The 19,575-nt window shown below is 39.7% G+C and overlaps 1 protein-coding gene across 3 annotated transcripts in view; it reads right to left on the bottom strand.

Moving 5' to 3' along the window:
• Positions 1–19,575, bottom strand: part of LOC139765060 (aminopeptidase N-like) — a 127,062-nt gene that overhangs the window by 48,721 nt on the left and 58,766 nt on the right. For all 3 annotated transcript variants that reach the window (XM_071692151.1, XM_071692152.1, XM_071692153.1), the window contains exons 9-10: positions 14,559–14,742; positions 1,168–1,324 (exon numbers count right to left, since the gene is read on the bottom strand). In XM_071692151.1, the coding sequence (XP_071548252.1) occupies positions 1,168–1,324; positions 14,559–14,742 (341 nt within the window). The remainder of the gene's footprint in view (positions 1–1,167; positions 1,325–14,558; positions 14,743–19,575) is intronic.

The following is a 19,575-nucleotide window of genomic DNA, read 5'->3' as shown; positions in this document are numbered from 1 at the left end:
GCTGGAAGGTCGCTGTGTCCAAGTCGGCAATCCAAGTCGGAGATCCAATCATATCCGAAACATCATCTAACTGCCATCTCCTAACTTATTTCTAACTATGCTATCAGCAATCTGATCTACAATCTTCCTCTCAAAGTATCCATACACTTCTTCCAACTAACAACTTCTTTCACTATCAACATGTAGTTAGGTCGGTTTGCCGACAAACAAACGTCCTAGCACAGCATATGTGGATAGACCTTCCCTCACTTCACACTACTAACTGGCAATAGTAAAAAAAAGAAAAAAAAAGAAAAAAAATAGTAGTAGTCAGCTGGAACATTAGGCAGAAGCCTCTGCAAACTAAGCTAGAGTTACCCTGTGCCAGTGGCCTGTCATGGGTGAGGTACTTAGAAGTGGCACTGGAGCTCTACAGTTAAGAAGACTCTATTGTCGTGGCCGTTCCCTTGAAGGAGTTCCAGTTGGAACAGGCATCAAAGATATAGAAAGATAGATAAGTAGATAGATAGATAGATAGACAGACAGACATATTTACTGATATCGAGAAAACAGGTGTAAATACTATCAAGAAACAAATGAAAAGAGTATGTCTGTAGTGAATACCACATTCAACGATATACTTGTCTTAGGAAGTGATTTTTTTTTTCTGTATCTAATGTGTGGCTGTTGCTCGTCCACTTCTCTATCAGCTATCACAAATTAAAGACCTTTTGTCTCATCAATTCTCTCCAACCATCCGTTTCTGACTGCTGTGATGTTGCTGCCCTCTCCCTATTCTAAAAGTATCATTTCGGTTATTGCTCTTGTTAGCTCCCTTCATATGTCCTCCTCACTAAGGTTTGGGCCCCGAGGCAAGCTTCTAACTGCTGACTCCCAGTGTTTCCCTGTGGTGGCTAGCCACTCCAGGATTGATCGTTATGATACCTTCTTTTCTCGAATAGCTTGCTTGTGGAATTCTCTTCCACTTTTATTTTTCCTTCTTTCTGTAATCTTTCTACCTTCAAGAGTCGGCGCTGCCAACATCTGATTTTTTTCTATATTCTTGCATGTACCGTATCGATCACCAGCAAAAAAAAAAAAAAAAAAAAAATCTTGGCATCCCAATGCGTGATAAATGTAATATAATGATCCTATCATCTGCATACTATGATGAAAAGGTTAACACACCTTTAGAATAGGAGATGCGATCAAAAATTTCGTTGATCTCATCAGGATGTTCAACAGGGATGCTGATAGGATGTGAAGATTCTAGGCAGTCTAATGTAAACGAACTCTGAAGGTCATCTGGTACAAACTGTTCCATCATCTTCCATGTTGGTTCAGCCTGAAAGATATTTTGAGATATGAAATATTCGTCATTTATCTTGATAAAGAGATTCAATCTTAACCAGAGAGAATGTCAAAAATCTCCCTCCGTTAGTAGCTCCATTTTTTCTTAGGTTCCATCTATCTAATATAATTAACTGTATATTTCATCTATTTGATATCGTAACTATATATTTCAACTATTTGAACAGGTACAGACAATCATGAAAATCAGTAAATGATATCCCCCAACCCACGCCCAGTTTATCAAAGTAAATTTCTGACTTCCACACTTATAGGAGAGGAGGGCTCCTCACTCTTCTACTTGTCACACTAAGTTGATTCGTCAAGTAAGACCAACGTTTCCATTCACACTACCTTAATGCAAATACATTACCATTACATTCTATTCGAAATCATTCCTTTACCAACTTCATCTGAAGTATCCTTAGCCTCAGTCACTCTTTCCACAACTTCTATTCATCTCCTTGCGACCTATCTCTCCTTCTTGTACCTTTGCGAGTGCTACTATAATATCTTGTTGGCCAACATAACATCTCTGAACGTTCTAGTTATACCATCCAAACCCACTATTCATCCTATCTGAGTCTTCAAGCTTCACCCGTATTTGTCCGAATTTCACCTATTCTGTGAAGGTTATCCAACTGTACCATTCTTATTTTTCCCTTATTCTAACTTATGTAAACTTGAGTTTCACATTTATATGTCATAAGAAGTGAGATACGTATTCCTCCATGGAAAATTCTTCCACATATGAATTTTCCTCCCATTAATCAGAGCTTTCAGTGCATCTCCAATATTTCTAACAGGTATGAATCTTTTCTCAGCTCTCTACCATCCTTGCTGAACTTTACTCCCAGATCTCTAAACTCAACCACAACTTCCAGTTCTTAACCAGCGGTCACTTTCAGCATCCTCCCCCTACATACGTCATCAACCTTGCCACCCGTCTGTCCACCTCTGGTCTGGCTAACAACACGGCATCCTCAGCAAACAGTAATTGTGGTAACGTCCATTCCTTTTCTTTATTATTAAACTGTACTCCATCATCAGTTCAACCCCGACCTTATCTCATTTAATGCCTAATCCATAAAAAAATACCAGATGACCCACAGTGATATCTCACAGTCCTGACACACACATACAACTCTTCCACTGTAAAAGCTCCTCTCAACAGTCAAAATCCATATACATCTATAGTAGAAGCATCCTAAAGTGCTTTTCTAAACACTTAATCAAACCTTTTCTAACTCAATTAATGCTGTATACACCATCGTATTAGCTATATTTGATTCTTTTTCACCAACAATGGGCATTCATTAATCACATACACTCGATTATTAACTGTCCAGCTGTACATCTTGCAAACTACGGTAATGAGACCTGTTCCTCTGTAATTCTTACAATCACATGTCTTCCTCATATACCTATTCTTCTCTCTCACTTGCCCTTATCCTACTGCACTAATAGATGAGTCTCTCACCGCCATCTAAGATCAATTATCTCCATCCCTCTTTACCACACACAAACTTAACCTTTCTCACCGACATTATCAGATATCATCATGCACAGTGACTTTGTCTCTCACTTCGTAACTTCGATAGTCTTGACTTTTAAGGGAAAGTGACCTCTTTTCATAATCATCAATAACTCAGTTTAGATTTTTTACTTGCTCTTCGCTTCCCGCGTTAGCGAGGTAGTGCAAGGTGAATAACGAAGAAAAGACCTCATTTGCTCACATCAATTCTCTAGCTGTCATGTGTAATGCTCCGATATCAGAGCCCCCTATCCACAACCAGACCTCACATACCTTTCCGAGTCTTTTCTCTGCTGCTTAATATGCCCTGGTTCAGCCCATGGACAGTTAGTCAACTCCTATATACCACATCGCTCCAATTCACTATCGTGTGTACGCCTTTCACCCTCTTGAATGTTCAGCCCCCACTACTGAAAATATATTTCACTCAACCCTTCCATCTCCAAGTTCATCTCCCTCTTCTCCTTGTCCCCTTCACTTCTGAAACATATATCCTCTTTATCAACCTTTCTTCACTCATTCTCTTCTTATGTTCAAACCATTTTGCCACATTTTCTCAGGTCTCTCGGCCACACTCTTCTTATTACCACAATGCTCTCTTACCATTGTATTATTCGATCAAACCACCTCACACCACTTATTGTTCTGATACATTTCGTCTCCAACACATCCAACCTCCTCCGCCCATCCTCTTCTATAGCTTATATATCACATCCTTACAATATCGTTGGGCCTGCCATACCTTCAGACATATCCATTTTCGCCCTCCTAGATAACGACCTCTCTTTACAGACATTCTTCAGTGTCCCTAGAACCATCATCCCCTCACCCACCCTATGACTTTCTGCTTCCACCGTTCTATTCGCTGCCATATCTACCCCAGGTATCTAAAACACTTCAGTTCCTCTAAATTTTCTTCCCTAAAACCTTCACCCCAAGTAACCTGTCCCTGTAACCTGCTAAATCCAATAACCTTGCTTTCATTTACGTCTACTTTCAACTACCTCCTTTCACGCTCTCCCAAACTCAGACACAAACTTCTGCAGTTTCTCACTCGAATTTGTCATCAGCAAACAACAACTAACGTATTTCCCAGGCCTGCTCACCCTCTGCGGACTGTATACTCCCCACTGTCTCCAAGACCCTTGCATTTACCTCCCTCCCCATCCCATCTTTTGAAAAATTAAAGAACCATAGTGACATCACACACCCTTACCGCAGACCCACCTTCACCTGGAATCACTTACCCTCCTCTATGATTACTCGCATACGATTTAAACTTTTGACAAAAACTTCTCACTGGCTCTAAAAGTTTTTCTCTCACATTATATATTCGTAAGATCTTCCACAAGGCATTTCTATCAACTTATCACATTTTTTTCCAGATCCATAAATGCCACATACAAATCCTCTGTTCCTCTAACAATCTTTTACACACACACATTCTTCAAAGCAAACACCTGATTCACACACCCTCTCCCACGCATGAAGCCACATTGTTCCTCCCCAGTCTGATGATCTGTTCATGCCATCATCCTACCAACTTACCAAGTATAATCAACAAACTTATACCTCTGAAATTCGGATATTCCCCTTGCCTTTACAAAATGGCACTATACATGCGTTCCTCCAATCCTCAGGCACCTCATCATGATCATGCATACACCACAGATTTTTACTAAGCAATCAACAACACAGTCACCCCTGTTCTTAAGAAAATAAAGTACCGCCCTGCCACATTTCATCTTACGCAATGCTTTCAACACGTCTTCACTCTTCCCTAAACCACTTTCCATGACCCTCACACTTTGCTAACCTGCCTCACCTAAACACTCTACGCTTGCCATTCCATCATCAAACAAATTCAACATTCTTTCACAATACTCACCTTATCTCCTCACCTCATCACTACTTGTTACCACTTCCTTCTTTGCCTCCTTCAGTAATATTTACATTTGTTCTCTTGTTTGTCTGGCAATAATAAACTCCTTCCCACACATTAAATCTCCGAGAAGTTTACCGATACTCGACTCCATTTCTCATGTGCCTTCTTTTCCATGTCCTGCATCCCTGCTCTTGACCTCCTACCACTTTATGTTTCATATCTCATCGTCATTTACACTCTTTCCCTGAATGTGTAGCCCATAAACCTTTCTTTTATTTTTCCTTTTCACAAGCAAGTTTACTTCATCCCAGATCCTATTACTGTTTCTCATCCAATCACCTCCCACCTTCCGCACGTCACTCATTTTCTTGCATATGCCAGTGTTGCATTACTAAACATCTCCAATTCCTAACCCACTCCCCTTCATTCGTTTATTCTCACCTTTTTCCATTCTAAACCCAGTCTTTCATGGCATTCCTTCAGACAAGACTTTTCCATTATCAATTACTTTTTCACCATCCTGTTCTCATTCCTATCATCTACTCTTTTCTAATAACCTCTACAAATTTCTATTAACCTCTACAAATCTTCACCCTCGCCTCCATCAGATAATGATCGGACATCTAATCAGCTGCCCATATCAACACATTCACATCTAAGAGCCTTTCTTTTGCACGCTTATCCATTAGCATTCAATCCAATAATGCCCTCTTACCATCATTCCTATTCACCCACATATACTTATGCATGTCATTCGTTTTAAACCAGGTATTCCCAATCATCAACCTATTTTTTATCACAACTGCACAAGCTGTTCACCAGTCTTACTCAAATTATCGGAAATCCAATACCCCCTAACAATACCTTCAACTGCCACATTACTCACTTTCGCATTTAAATCACATATCACTAATATCAGATCTCCCACACACCAACACTGCAAACAAACACTGTATTGCTTCCATTTAATTCATCTTTCTTCTCATGGCCAGTTGCATATATATATATATATATATATATATATATATATATATATATATATATATATATATATATATATATATATATATATATATATATATATATATATATATATATATATATATATATATATATATATATATATATATATATAACTTAACTTTCTAAAATGGGAAACAGAAGAAGGAGTCACGCGGGGAGTGCTCATCCTCCTCGAAGGCTCAGAGTGGGGTGCCTAAATGTGTGTGGATGTAACCAAGATGTGAAAAAAGGAGAGATAGGTAGTATGTTTGAGGAAAGGAACCTGGATGTTTTGGCTCTGAGTGAAACGAAGCTCAAGGGTAAAGGGGAAGAGTGGTTTGGGAATGTCTGGGGAGTAAAGTCAGGGGTTAGTGAGGGGACAAGAGCAAGGGAAGGAGTAGCAATACTCCTGAAACAGGAGTTGTGGGAGTATGTGATAGAATGTAAGAAAGTAAATTCTCGATTAATATGGGTAAAACTGAAAGTTGATGGAGAGAGGTGGGTGATTATTGGTGCATATGCACCCGGGCATGAGAAGAAAGATCATGAGAGGCAAGTGTTTTGGGAGCAGCTGAATGAGTGTGTTGGTGGTTTTGATGCACGAGACCGGGTTATAGTGATGGGTGATTTGAATGCAAAGGTGAGTAATGTGGCAGTTGAGGGAATAATTGGTATACATGGGGTGTTCAGTGTTGTAAATGGAAATGGTGAAGAGCTTGTAGATTTATGTGCTGAAAAAGGACTGATGATTGGGAATACCTGGTTTAAAAAGCGAGATATACATAAGTATACTTATGTAAGTAGGAGAGATGGCCAGAGAGCGTTATTGGATTACGTGTTAATTGACAGGCGTGCGAAAGAGAGACTTTTGGATGTTAATGTGCTGAGAGGTGCAACTGGAGGGATGTCTGATCATTATCTTGTGGAGGCTAAGGTGAAGATTTGTATGGGTTTTCAGAAAAGAAGAGTGAATGTTGGGGTGAAGAGGGTGGTGAGAGTAAGTGAGCTTGGGAAGGAGACTTGTGTGAGGAAGTACCAGGAGAGACTGAGTACAGAATGGAAAAAGGTGAGAACAATGGAAGTAAGGGGAGTGGGGGAGGAATGGGATGTATTTAGGGAATCAGTGATGGATTGCGCAAAAGATGCTTGTGGCATGAGAAGAGTGGGAGGTGGGTTGATTAGAAAGGGTAGTGAGTGGTGGGATGAAGAAGTAAGAGTATTAGTGAAAGAGAAGAGAGAGGCATTTGGACGATTTTTGCAGGGAAAAAATGCAATTGAGTGGGAGATGTATAAAAGAAAGAGACAGGAGGTCAAGAGAAAGGTGCAAGAGGTGAAAAAAAGGGCAAATGAGAGTTGGGGTGAGAGAGTATCATTAAATTTTAGGGAGAATAAAAAGATGTTCTGGAAGGAGGTAAATAAAGTGCGTAAGACAAGGGAGCAAATGGGAACTTCAGGTGAAGGGCGCAAGTGGGGAGGTGATAACAAGTAGTGGTGATGTGAGAAGGAGATGGAGTGAGTATTTTGAAGGTTTGTTGAATGTGTTTGATGATAGAGTGGCAGATATAGGGTGTTTTGGTCGAGGTGGTGTGCAAAGAGAGAGGGTTAGGGAAAATGATTTGGTAAACAGAGAAGAGGTAGTGAAAGCTTTGCGGAAGATGAAAGCCGGCAAGGCAGCGGGTTTGGATGGTATTGCAGTGGAATTTATTAAAAAAGGGGGTGACTGTATTGTTGACTGGTTGGTAAGGTTATTTAATGTATGTATGACTCATGGTGAGGTGCCTGAGGATTGGCGGAATGCGTGTATAGTGCCATTGTACAAAGGCAAAGGGGATAAGAGTGAGTGCTCAAATTACAGAGGTATAAGTTTGTTGAGTATTCCTGGTAAATTATATGGGAGGGTATTGATTGAGAGGGTGAAGGCATGTACAGAGCATCAGATTGGGGAAGAGCAGTGTGGTTTCAGAAGTGGTAGAGGATGTGTGGATCAGGTGTTTGCTTTGAAGAATGTATGTGAGAAATACTTAGAAAAGCAAATGGATTTGTATGTAGCATTTATGGATCTGGAGAAGGCATATGATAGAGTTGATAGAGATGCTCTGTGGAAGGTATTAAGAATATATGGTGTGGGAGGAAAGTTGTTAGAAGCAGTGAAAAGTTTTTATCGAGGATGTAAGGCATGTGTACGTGTAGGAAGAGAGGAAAGTGATTGGTTCTCAGTGAATGTAGGTTTGCGGCAGGGGTGTGTGATGTCTCCATGGTTGTTTAATTTGTTTATGGATGGGGTTGTTAGGGAGGTAAATGCAAGAGTTTTGGAAAGAGGGGCAAGTATGAAGTCTGTTGGGGATGAGAGAGCTTGGGAAGTGAGTCAGTTGTTCGCTGATGATACAGCGCTGGTGGCTGATTCATGTGAGAAACTGCAGAAGCTGGTGACTGAGTTTGGAAAAGTGTGTGGAAGAAGAAAGTTAAGAGTAAATGTGAATAAGAGCAAGGTTATTAGGTACAGTAGGGTTGAGGGTCAAGTCAATTGGGAGGTGAGTTTAAATGGAGAAAAACTGGAGGAAGTGAAGTGTTATAGATATCTGGGAGTGGATCTGGCAGCGGATGAAACCATGGAAGCGGAAGTGGATCATAGGGTGGGGGAGGGGGCGAAAATCCTGGGGGCCTTGAAGAATGTGTGGAAGTCGAGAACATTATCTCGGAAAGCAAAAATGGGTATGTTTGAAGGAATAGTGGTTCCAACAATGTTGTATGGTTGCGAGGCGTGGGCTATGGATAGAGTTGTGCGCAGGAGGATGGATGTGCTGGAAATGAGATGTTTGAGGACAATGTGTGGTGTGAGGTGGTTTGATCGAGTGAGTAACGTAAGGGTAAGAGAGATGTGTGGAAATAAAAAGAGCGTGGTTGAGAGAGCAGAAGAGGGTGTTTTGAAGTGGTTTGGGCACATGGAGAGGATGAGTGAGGAAAGATTGACCAAGAGGATATATGTGTCGGAGGTGGAGGGAACAAGGAGAAGAGGGAGACCAAATTGGAGGTGGAAAGATGGAGTGAAAAAGATTTTGTGTGATCGGGGCCTGAACATGCAGGAGGGTGAAAGGAGGGCAAGGAATAGAGTGAATTGGAGCGGTGTGGTATACCGGGGTTGACGTGCTGTCAGTGGATTGAAGCAGGGCATGTGAAGCGTCTGGGGTAAACCATGGAAAGCTGTGTAGGTATGTATATTTGCGTGTGTGGACGTATGTATACACATGTGTATGGGGGGGGTTGGGCCATTTCTTTCGTCTGTTTCCTTGCGCTACCTCGCAAACGCGGGAGACAGCGACAAAGTATAATAAATAAATAAATATATATATATATATATATATATATATATATATATATATATATATATATATATATATATATATATATATATATATATATATATATATATATATATATATATATATATATATATATATATATATATATATATATATATATATATATATATTTATATTTATTTATATATATATATATATATATATATATATATATATATATATATATATATATATATATATATATATATATATATCGATAGACAGATAGATAGATATGCAGATATGTATATATCATATTCATTTTATGATAATTTGTCGCTGTCTTCCGCGTTAGCGAAGTAGCGCTAGGAAACAGACGAGAGAATGGCCCAACCTACCCACATATACATGTATATACATACACGTCCACACACGCACATATACATACCTATACATTTCAACGTATACATATATATACATACATAGACATATAAATATATACACAAGTACATAATTCATACCTGTTGCCTTTATCCATTCCCGTCGCCACCCCGCCACACATGAAATGACAACCTCCTCCCCCCACAAGCGCGCGACGTAGCGCTAGGAAAAGACAAGAAAGGCCACATTCGTTCACACTCAGTCTCTAGCTGTCGTGTATATTACATCGAAACCACAGCTCCCTTTCCACATCCAGGCCACAAAACTTTCCATGGTTTACCCCAGACGCTTCACATGCCCTGGTTCAATCCATTGACAGCACGTCGACCCCGGTATACCACATCGTTCCAATTCGCTCTATTCCTTGCGCGCCTTTCACCCTCCTGCATGTATAAGTATATACATTAATTTTCTATACATATTAGCGTTCAGAACAGAGGACAGAGCCTAAGAGGGAAATTCCTCACTTGGCCCCTTCTCTGTTCCTTCTTTAGGAAAAGTGAAAACTGGAGGGGAGGATATACAGCACCTTCGCTTCCCCCACTTTTAGTCGCCTTTTACGAGACGCAGGAAATATGTGGGAAGTGTTCTTTCTCCCCTATCCTCAGATATATATATATATATATATATATATATATATATATATATATATATATATATATATATATATATATATATATATTTTTTTTTTTTTTTTTATATACTTTGTCGCTGTCTCCCGCGTTTGGGGATAGGGGAGAAAGAATACTTCCCACGTATTCCCTGCGTGTCGTAGAAGGCGACTAAAAGGGAAGGGAGCGGGGGGCTGGAAATCCTCCCCTCTCGTTTTTTTTTAATTTTCCAAAAGAAGGGACAGAGAAGGGGGCCAGGTTAGGATGTTCCCTCAAAGGCCCAGTCCTCTGTTCTTAACGCTACCTCGCTAACGCGGGAAATGGCGAATAGTTTGAAAAAAAAAAAAAAAAAAATATATATATATATATATATATATATATATATATATATATATATATATATATATATATATATATATGTATATATATATATATATATATATATATATATATATATATATATATATATATATATATATATATATATATATATATGTATATATATATATATATATATATATATATATATATATATATATATATATATATATATATATATATATATATATATGGAACAAGGAGAAGCGGGAGAACAAATTGGGGGTGGAAGAAAAAAGAAAACAAAAAGTTTTTGAGCAATCAGGGCCTGAACATACAGGAGGGTGAGAGTCGGGGAAGGAACAGGGTGGATTAGAACAAGGTGGTATACCTGCGTCGACATGCTGTCAGTGAACTGAATCAGGGCATGTGAAACGTCTGTAGTAAACCATGGAAAGGTCTGTGGGGCCTGGATGTGGATAGGGAGCTGTTGTTTCGGTGCATTACGCTTGAAACCTAGAGTGTGAACAAATGTGGCCTTTTTTTTAGTCTGCTTTCATGGCGTTACCTCGCTGAAGCAGGGGGTGGCAGTGCTGTTTCCTGTGAGGCGGTGTGGCGCCAGGAATGGAAGAAGGTAAACAAGTATGAATATGTACATGTGTATATACGTATATGTCTGTGTATGTGTATGTATATGTGTATATGTTGATATGTATATGTATATGCATGTATATGTGCGTGTATGGGCGTTTATTCCATGTGTGGCGAGGTGGCGATGGGAATGAATAAAGGCAGACAGTGTGAATTGTGTGCATGGGTATATATGTATGTGTCTGTGTGTGTATATATATGTGTACATTGAGATGTATAGGTATGCATATTTGCGTGTGTGGACGTGTATGTATATACATGTGTATGGGGGTGGGTTGGGCCATTTCTTTCGTCTGTTTCCTTGCGCTACCTCGCAAACGCGGGAGACAGCGACAAAGCAAAATGAATAAATAAATGGGCGTTTATATATATATATATATATATATATTATCCCTGGGGATAGGGGAGAAAGAATACTTCCCACGTATTCCCTGCGTGTCGTACAAGGCGACTAAAAGGGGAGGGAGCGGGGGGCTGGAAATCCTCCCCTCTCATTATTTTTTTTTCTTTCTTTTTTTTTCCAAAAGAAGGAACAGAGAAGGGAGCCAGGTGAGGATATTCCCTCAAAGGCCCATGGTTGTTTAATTTGTTTATGGATGGGGTTGTTAGGGAGGTGAATGCAAGAGTTTTGGAAAGAGGGGCAAGTATGAAGTCTGTTGGGGATGAGAGAGTTTGGGAAGTGAGTCAGTTGTTGTTCGCTGATGATACAGCGCTGGTGGCTGATTCAAGTGAGAAACTGCAGAAGCTGGTGACTGAGTTTGGTAAAGTGTGTGAAAGAAGAAAGTTAAGAGTAAATGTGAATAAGAGCAAGGTTATTAGGTACAGTAGGGTTGAGGGTCAAGTCAATTGGGAGGTGAGTTTGAATGGAGAAAAACTGGAGGAAGTAAAGTGTTTTAGATATCTGGGAGTGGATCTTGCAGCGGATGGAACCATGGAAGCGGAAGTGGATCATAGGATGGGGGAGGGGGCGAAAATTCTGGGAGCCTTGAAGAATGTGTGGAAGTCGAGAACATTATCTCGGAAAGCAAAAATGAGTATGTTTGAAGGAATAGTGGTTCCAACAATGTTGTATGGTTGCGAGGCGTGGGCTATGGATAGAGTTGTGCGCAGGAGGATGGATGTGCTGGAAATGAGATGTTTGAGGACAATGTGTGGTGTGAGGTGGTTTGATCGAGTAAGTAACGTAAGGGTAAGAGAGATGTGTGGAAATAAAAAGAGCGTGGTTGAGAGAGCAGAAGAGGGTGTTTTGAAATGGTTTGGGCACATGGAGAGAATGAGTGAGGAAAGATTGACCACGAGGATATATGTGTCGGAGGTGGAGGGAACGAGGAGAAGAGGGAGACCAAATTGGAGGTGGAAAGATGGAGTGAAAAAGATTTTGTGTGATCGGGGCCTGAACATGCAGGAGGGTGAAAGGAGGGCAAGGAATAGAGTGAATTGGAGCGATGTGGTATACCGGGGTTGACGTGCTGTCAGTGGATTGAATCAAGGCATGTGAAGCGTCTGGGGTAAACCATGGAAAGCTGTGTAGGTATTTATATTTGCGTGTGTGGACGTATGTATATACATGTGTATGGGGGTGGGTTGGGCCATTTCTTTCGTCTGTTTCCTTGCACTACCTCGCAAACGCGGGAGACAGCGACAAAGCAAAAAAAAAAAAAAAAACATATATATATATATATATATATATATATATATATATATATATATATATATATATATATATATATATATATATATATATATATATATATATATATATATGTAAATATATATATATATATATATATATATATATATATATATATATATATATATATATATATATATATATATATATATATATATATATATATATATACATAGGGTAGGGGATGGGGCGAAAATTTTGGGAGCCTTGAAGAATGTTTGGAAGTCGAGAACACTATCTCGGAAAGCAAAAATGGGTATGTTTGAAGGAATAGTGGTTCCAACAATGTTGTATGGTTGCGAGGCGTGGGCTATGGATAGAGTTGTCCGCAGGAGGGTGGATGTGCTGGAAATTGTTTGAGGACAATATGTGGTGTGAGATGGTTTGATCGAGTAAGTAATGTAAGGGTAAGAGAGATGTGTTTTGTAATATTTTGGTCACATGGAGAGAATGAGTGAGGAAAGATTGACATACCTACACATTTCAACGTATACATACATATACATACACAGACATATACATATATAAACACATGTACACATTCATACATGCTGCCTTCATCCATTCCGTCGCCACCCCACCACACATGAAATGGCGCCCCCCTCCTCCCTGGTGCGCGCGAGTTAGCGAGTTAGGAAAAGACAACAAAGACCATATTTGTTCACACTCAGTCTCTAGCTGTCATGTATAATGCACCGAAACCACAGTTTCCTTTCCACATCCAGGCCCCACAAAACTTTCCATGGTTTACCTCAGACGCTTCACATGCCCTGGTTCAATCTATTGACAGCACCTCTACCCCGGTATACCACATCGTTCCATTTCACTCTGTATATACATATATATATATATATATATATATATATATATATATATATATATATATATATATATATATATATATATATATATATATATATATATATATATATATATATATATATATATATATATATATATATATATATATATATATATATATATATATATATATATATATATATATATATATACGTTGAAATGCATAGGTATGTGTATGTGCGTGTGTGGACGTGTATGTATATGCAAGTGTATGTGGGTGGGTTTGGCCATTCTTTAGTCTGTTTCATATATATATATATATATATATATATATATATATATATATATATATATATATATATATATATATATATATATATATATATATATTCCCCCTGGGGATAGGGGATTAAGAATACTTCCCACGTATTCCCTGCGTGTCGTAGAAGGCGACTAAAAGGGGAGGGAGCGGGGGGCTGGAAATCCTCCCCTCTCATTTTTTTTTTATTTTCCAAAAGAAGGAACAGAGGGGGCCAGGTGAGGATATTCCAAAAAAGGCCCAGTCCTCTGTTCTTAACGCTACCTCGCTAACGCGGGAAATGGCAAATAGTTTAAAAGAAAGAAAAAGAATATATATATATATATATATATATATATATATATATATATATATATATATATATATATATATATATATATATATACATATATTGTGGGATAATATCAAACTGCTTCTCTTCCTTAAAATAAACTACCCAGTGAACACTTAACCATACGCTCTTACAAACTTAATATTCATCATAAGCATCCTAATTCAATAACATGCAGAACTGAATTTGTCATTCATTTCGTATCTGGCCTAGCAGATGCTTGAGTTGTAAGAAAAGTGATCAGCACTTTAGTATTGAACCCACTCAGCTTAAACATCGTTCGTTGCTGCATTATAATGATATTATAATAATAATATCTAGTCGCTTGTCTTGCTTTGATGACTTACATGATCAACACCAATATACTCCACGAAGGAAGCAAATCCTTCATTAAGCCAGAGATCAGTCCACCATTCAGGAGTGACCAGGTTACCGAACCACTGGTGAGCCAGTTCGTGGGACACCACTACTGCTACACGTTGCTTGTAGGAAGCGGACGTCACTGCCGGCTCATACAACATAGCGGTCTCCCTGTGTGTACACACATCCACGTTCATACAACGTGAAAACAATAATATAATTTGTAAATTTTCATTGGTATAAAAACAAAAATTATTCTATGTAGGACATTACGACTAATACATGGTTTGTGACATTAAGCTGCTGAATAACTGGTTTTCAGACTACTAATACGGACTATGGAACCAATTTAATCAACATATACACTGATCAGTTCTTCTTATACTGAATAAATGTTAAAACAATACTACAATAATATCTTCATCTACCATTACTCTTCATAGTCTATATACTTAACAACATATCTATGTTAATCTACGTTTTTCATCCATACATATGTACAAATACCTACATTTCAACAAACCACTTTCCATGACTCTCACTTCGCATACCCCACGTCCAAACAATCCTACATCTGCTACCTTATAATCGAACTCATTTGATAATCCTTCTGAATACTCACCTTTCAAAATTCTCACTACTTTCTTCACTCCAGTTATTATATGTCCATATAATTCAGAATAATTTATTATGACAAGGATGCTACACATCCATTCCACACACACACACACACACACACACACACACACACACACACACAAATTACTCATGACAGAAGGAGAGAGTGTGTGAACGAATGCGGCTTTTTATTTTTTTTTTTTTTTTTTGTCTCTTTTTCTGGCGCTACCTCGATGAAGCGAGGGACAGCGATGCTATTTTCTGTGGGACAGGGTTGCGCCGAGATTGGATGAAGGTAAGTATGAATATGCATATGTGCATATATATGTATATGTCTGAGTATGCGTATGGACATATATGTACATGTATTTATGTTGATATGATTTTTCATATGTATATATATGTATGTGTGTCTGTGTGTGTATATGTGCGTATGTATGTGTATGTGTGTGTATGTGTATATGTATATATATATGTATATTATCCCTGGGGATAGGGGTGAAAGAATACTTCCCACGTATTCCTCGCGTGCGTAGAAAGCGACTAGAGGGGACGGGAGCGGGGGTCCAGAAATCCTCCCCTCCTTGTATTAACTTTCTAAAATGGGAAACAGAAGAAGGAGTCACGCGGGGAGTGCTCATCCTCCTCGAAGGCTCAGACTGGGGTGCCTAAATGTGTGTGGATGTAACCAAGATGTGAAAAAAGGAGAGATAGGTAGTATGTTTGAGGAAAGGAACCTGAATGTTTTGGCTCTGAGTGAAACGAAGCTCAAGGGTAAAGGGGAAGAGTGGTTTGGGAATGTATGGGGAGTAAAGTCAGGGGTTAGTGAGAGGACAAGAGCAAGGGAAGGAGTAGCAATACTCCTGAAACAGGAGTTGTGGGAGTATGTGATAGAATGTAAGAAAGTAAATTCTCGATTAATATGGGTAAAACTGAAAGTTCATGGAGAGAGGTGGGTGATTATTGGTGAATATGCACCCGGGCATGAGAAGAAAGATCATGAGAGGCAAGTGTTTTGGGAGCAGCTGAATGAGTGTGTTAGTGGTTTTGATGCACGAGACCGGGTTATAGTGATGGGTGATTTGAATGCAAAGGTGAGTAATGTGGCAGTTGAGGGAATAATTGGTATACATGGGGTGTTCAGTGTTGTAAATGGAAATGGTGAAGAGCTTGTAGATTTATGTGCTGAAAAAGGACTGATGATTGGGAATACCTGGTTTGAAAAGCGAGATATACATAAGTATACTTATGTAAGTAGGAGAGATGGCCAGAGAGCGTTATTGGATTACGTGTTAATTGACAGGCGTGCGAAAGAGAGACTTTTAGATGTTAATGTGCTGAGAGGTGCAACTGGAGGGATGTCTGATCATTATCTTGTGGAGGCTAAGGTGAAGATTTGTATGGGTTTTCAGAAAAGAAGAGTGAATGTTGGGGTGAAGAGGGTGGTGAGAGTAAGTGAGCTTGGGAAGGAGACCTGTGTGAGGAAGTACCAGGAGAGACTGAGTACAGAATGGAAAAAGGTGAGAACAATGGAAGTAAGGGGAGTGGGGGAGGAATGGGATGTATTTAGGGAATCAGTGATGGATTGCGCAAAAGATGCTTGTGGCATGAGAAGAGTGGGAGGTGGGTTGATTAGAAAGGGTAGTGAGTGGTGGGATGAAGAAGTAAGAGTATTAGTGAAAGAGAAGAGAGAGGCAATTGGACGATTTTTGCAGGGAAAAAATGCAATTGAGTGGGAGATGTATAAAAGAAAGAGACAGGAGGTCAAGAGAAAGGTGCAAGAGGTGAAAAAAAGGGCAAATGAGAGTTGGGGTGAGAGAGTATCATTAAATTTTAGGGAGAATAAAAAGATGTTCTGGAAGGAGGTAAATAAAGTGCGTAAGACAAGGGAGCAAATGGGAACTTCAGTGAAGGGCGCAAATGGGGAGGTGATAACAAGTAGTGGTGATGTGAGAAGGAGATGGAGTGAGTATTTTGAAGGTTTGTTGAATGTGTTTGATGATAGAGTGGCAGATATAGGGTGTTTTGGTCGAGGTGGTGTGCAAAGTGAGAGGGTTAGGGAAAATGATTTGGTAAACAGAGAAGAGGTAGTGAAAGCTTTGTGGAAGATGAAAGCCGGCAAGGCAGCAGGTTTGGATGGTGTTGCAGTGGAATTTATTAAAAAAGGGGGTGACTGTATTGTTGACTGGTTGGTAAGGTTATTTAATGTATGTATGACTCATGGTGAGGTGCCTGAGGATTGGCGGAATGCGTGCATAGTGCCATTGTACAAAGGCAAAGGGGATAAGAGTGAGTGCTCAAATTACAGAGGTATAAGTTTGTTGAGTATTCCTGGTAAATTATATGGGAGGGTATTGATTGAGAGGGTGAAGGCATGTACAGAGCATCAGATTGGGGAAGAGCAGTGTGGTTTCAGAAGTGGTAGAGGATGTGTGGATCAGGTGTTTGCTTTGAAGAATGTATGTGAGAAATACTTAGAAAAGCAAATGGATTTGTATGTAGCATTTATGGATCTGGAGAAGGCATATGACAGAGTTGATAGAGATGCTCTGTGGAAGGTATTAAGAATATATGGTGTGGGAGGAAAGTTGTTAGAAGCAGTGAAAAGTTTTTATCGAGGATGTAAGGCATGTGTACGTGTAGGAAGAGAGGAAAGTGATTGGTTCTCAGTGAATGTAGGTTTACGGCAGGGGTGTGTGATGTCTCCATGGGTGTTTAATTTGTTTATGGATGGGGTTGTTAGGGAGGTAAATGCAAGAGTTTTGGAAAGAGGTGCAAGTATGAAGTCTGTTGGGGATGAGAGAGCTTGGGAAGTGAGTCAGTTGTTGTTCGCTGATGATACAGCGCTGGTGGCTGATTCATGTGAGAAACTGCAGAAGCTGGTGACTGAGTTTGGTAAAGTGTGTGGAAGAAGAAAGTTAAGAGTAAATGTGAATAAGAGCAAGGATATTAGGTACAGTAGGGTTGAGGGTCAAGTCAATTGGGAGGTGAGTTTGGATGGAGAAAAACTGGAGGAAGTGAAGTGTTTTAGATATCTGGGAGTGGATCTGGCAGCGGATGGAACCATGGAAGCGGAAGTGGATCATAGGGTGGGGGAGGGGGCGAAAATTCTGGGGGCCTTGAAGAATGTGTGGAAGTCGAGAACATTATCTCGGAAAGCAAAAATGGGTATGTTTGAAGGAATAGTGGTTCCAACAATGTTGTATGGTTGCGAGGCGTGGGCTATGGATAGAGTTGTGCGCAGGAGGATGGATGTGCTGGAAATGAGATGTTTGAGGACAATGTGTGGTGTGAGGTGGTTTGATCGAGTAAGTAATGTAAGGGTAAGAGAGATGTGTGGAAATAAAAAGAGCGTGGTTGAGAGAGCAGAAGAGGGTGTTTTGAAATGGTTTGGGCACATGGAGAGAATGAGTGAGGAAAGATTGACCAAGAGGATATATGTGTCGGAGGTGGAGGGAACGAGGAGAAGAGGGAGACCAAATTGGAGGTGGAAAGATGGAGTGAAAAAGATTTTGTGTGATCGGGGCGTGAACATGCAGGAGGGTGAAAGGAGGGCAAGGAATAGAGTGAATTGGAGCGATGTGGTATACCGGGGTTGACGTGCTGTCAGTGGATTGAATCAGGGCATGTGAAGCGACTGGGGTAAACCATGGAAAGCTGTGTAGGTATGTATATTTGCGTGTGTGGACGTATGTATATACATGTGTATGGGGGTGGGTTGGGCCATTTCTTTCGTCTGTTTCCTTGCGCTACCTCGCAAGCGCGGGAGACAGCGACAAAGCAAAAAAAAAAAAAATATATATATATATATTATTCCTGAGGATAGGGGATTTTTTTTTTTTTTTTTTAATTATCCAAAAGAAGGAACAGAGGGGGCCAGGTGAGGATATTCCAAAAAAGGCCCAGTCCTCTGTTCTTAACGCTACCTCGCTAACGCGGGAAATGGCGAATAGTTTAAAAGAAAGAATATATATATATATATATATATATATATATATATATATATATATATATATATATATATATATATATATATATATATATAAATATTTTATTTTATTTTATTATACTTTGTCGCTGTCTCCCGCGTTTGCGAGGTAGCGCAAGGAAACGGACGAAAGAAATGGCCCAACCCCCCCCATACACATGTATATACATACGTCCACACACGCAAATATACATACCTACATAGCTTTCCATGGTTTACCCCAGACGCTTCACATGCCTTGATTCAATCCACTGACAGCACGTCAACCCCGGTATACCACATCGCTCCAATTCACTCTATTCCTTGCCCTCCTTTCACCCTCCTGCATGTTCAGGCCCCGATCACACAAAATCTTTTTCACTCCATCTTTCCACCTCCAATTTGGTCTCCCTCTTCTC

Source organism: Panulirus ornatus, chromosome 52 (genome assembly GCF_036320965.1).
Source record: "Panulirus ornatus isolate Po-2019 chromosome 52, ASM3632096v1, whole genome shotgun sequence".
Lineage (NCBI taxonomy): Eukaryota > Metazoa > Arthropoda > Malacostraca > Decapoda > Palinuridae > Panulirus > Panulirus ornatus.
Note: the sequence above shows the minus strand (reverse complement) of the source record. Positions and strands in the feature narration are given on the sequence as shown.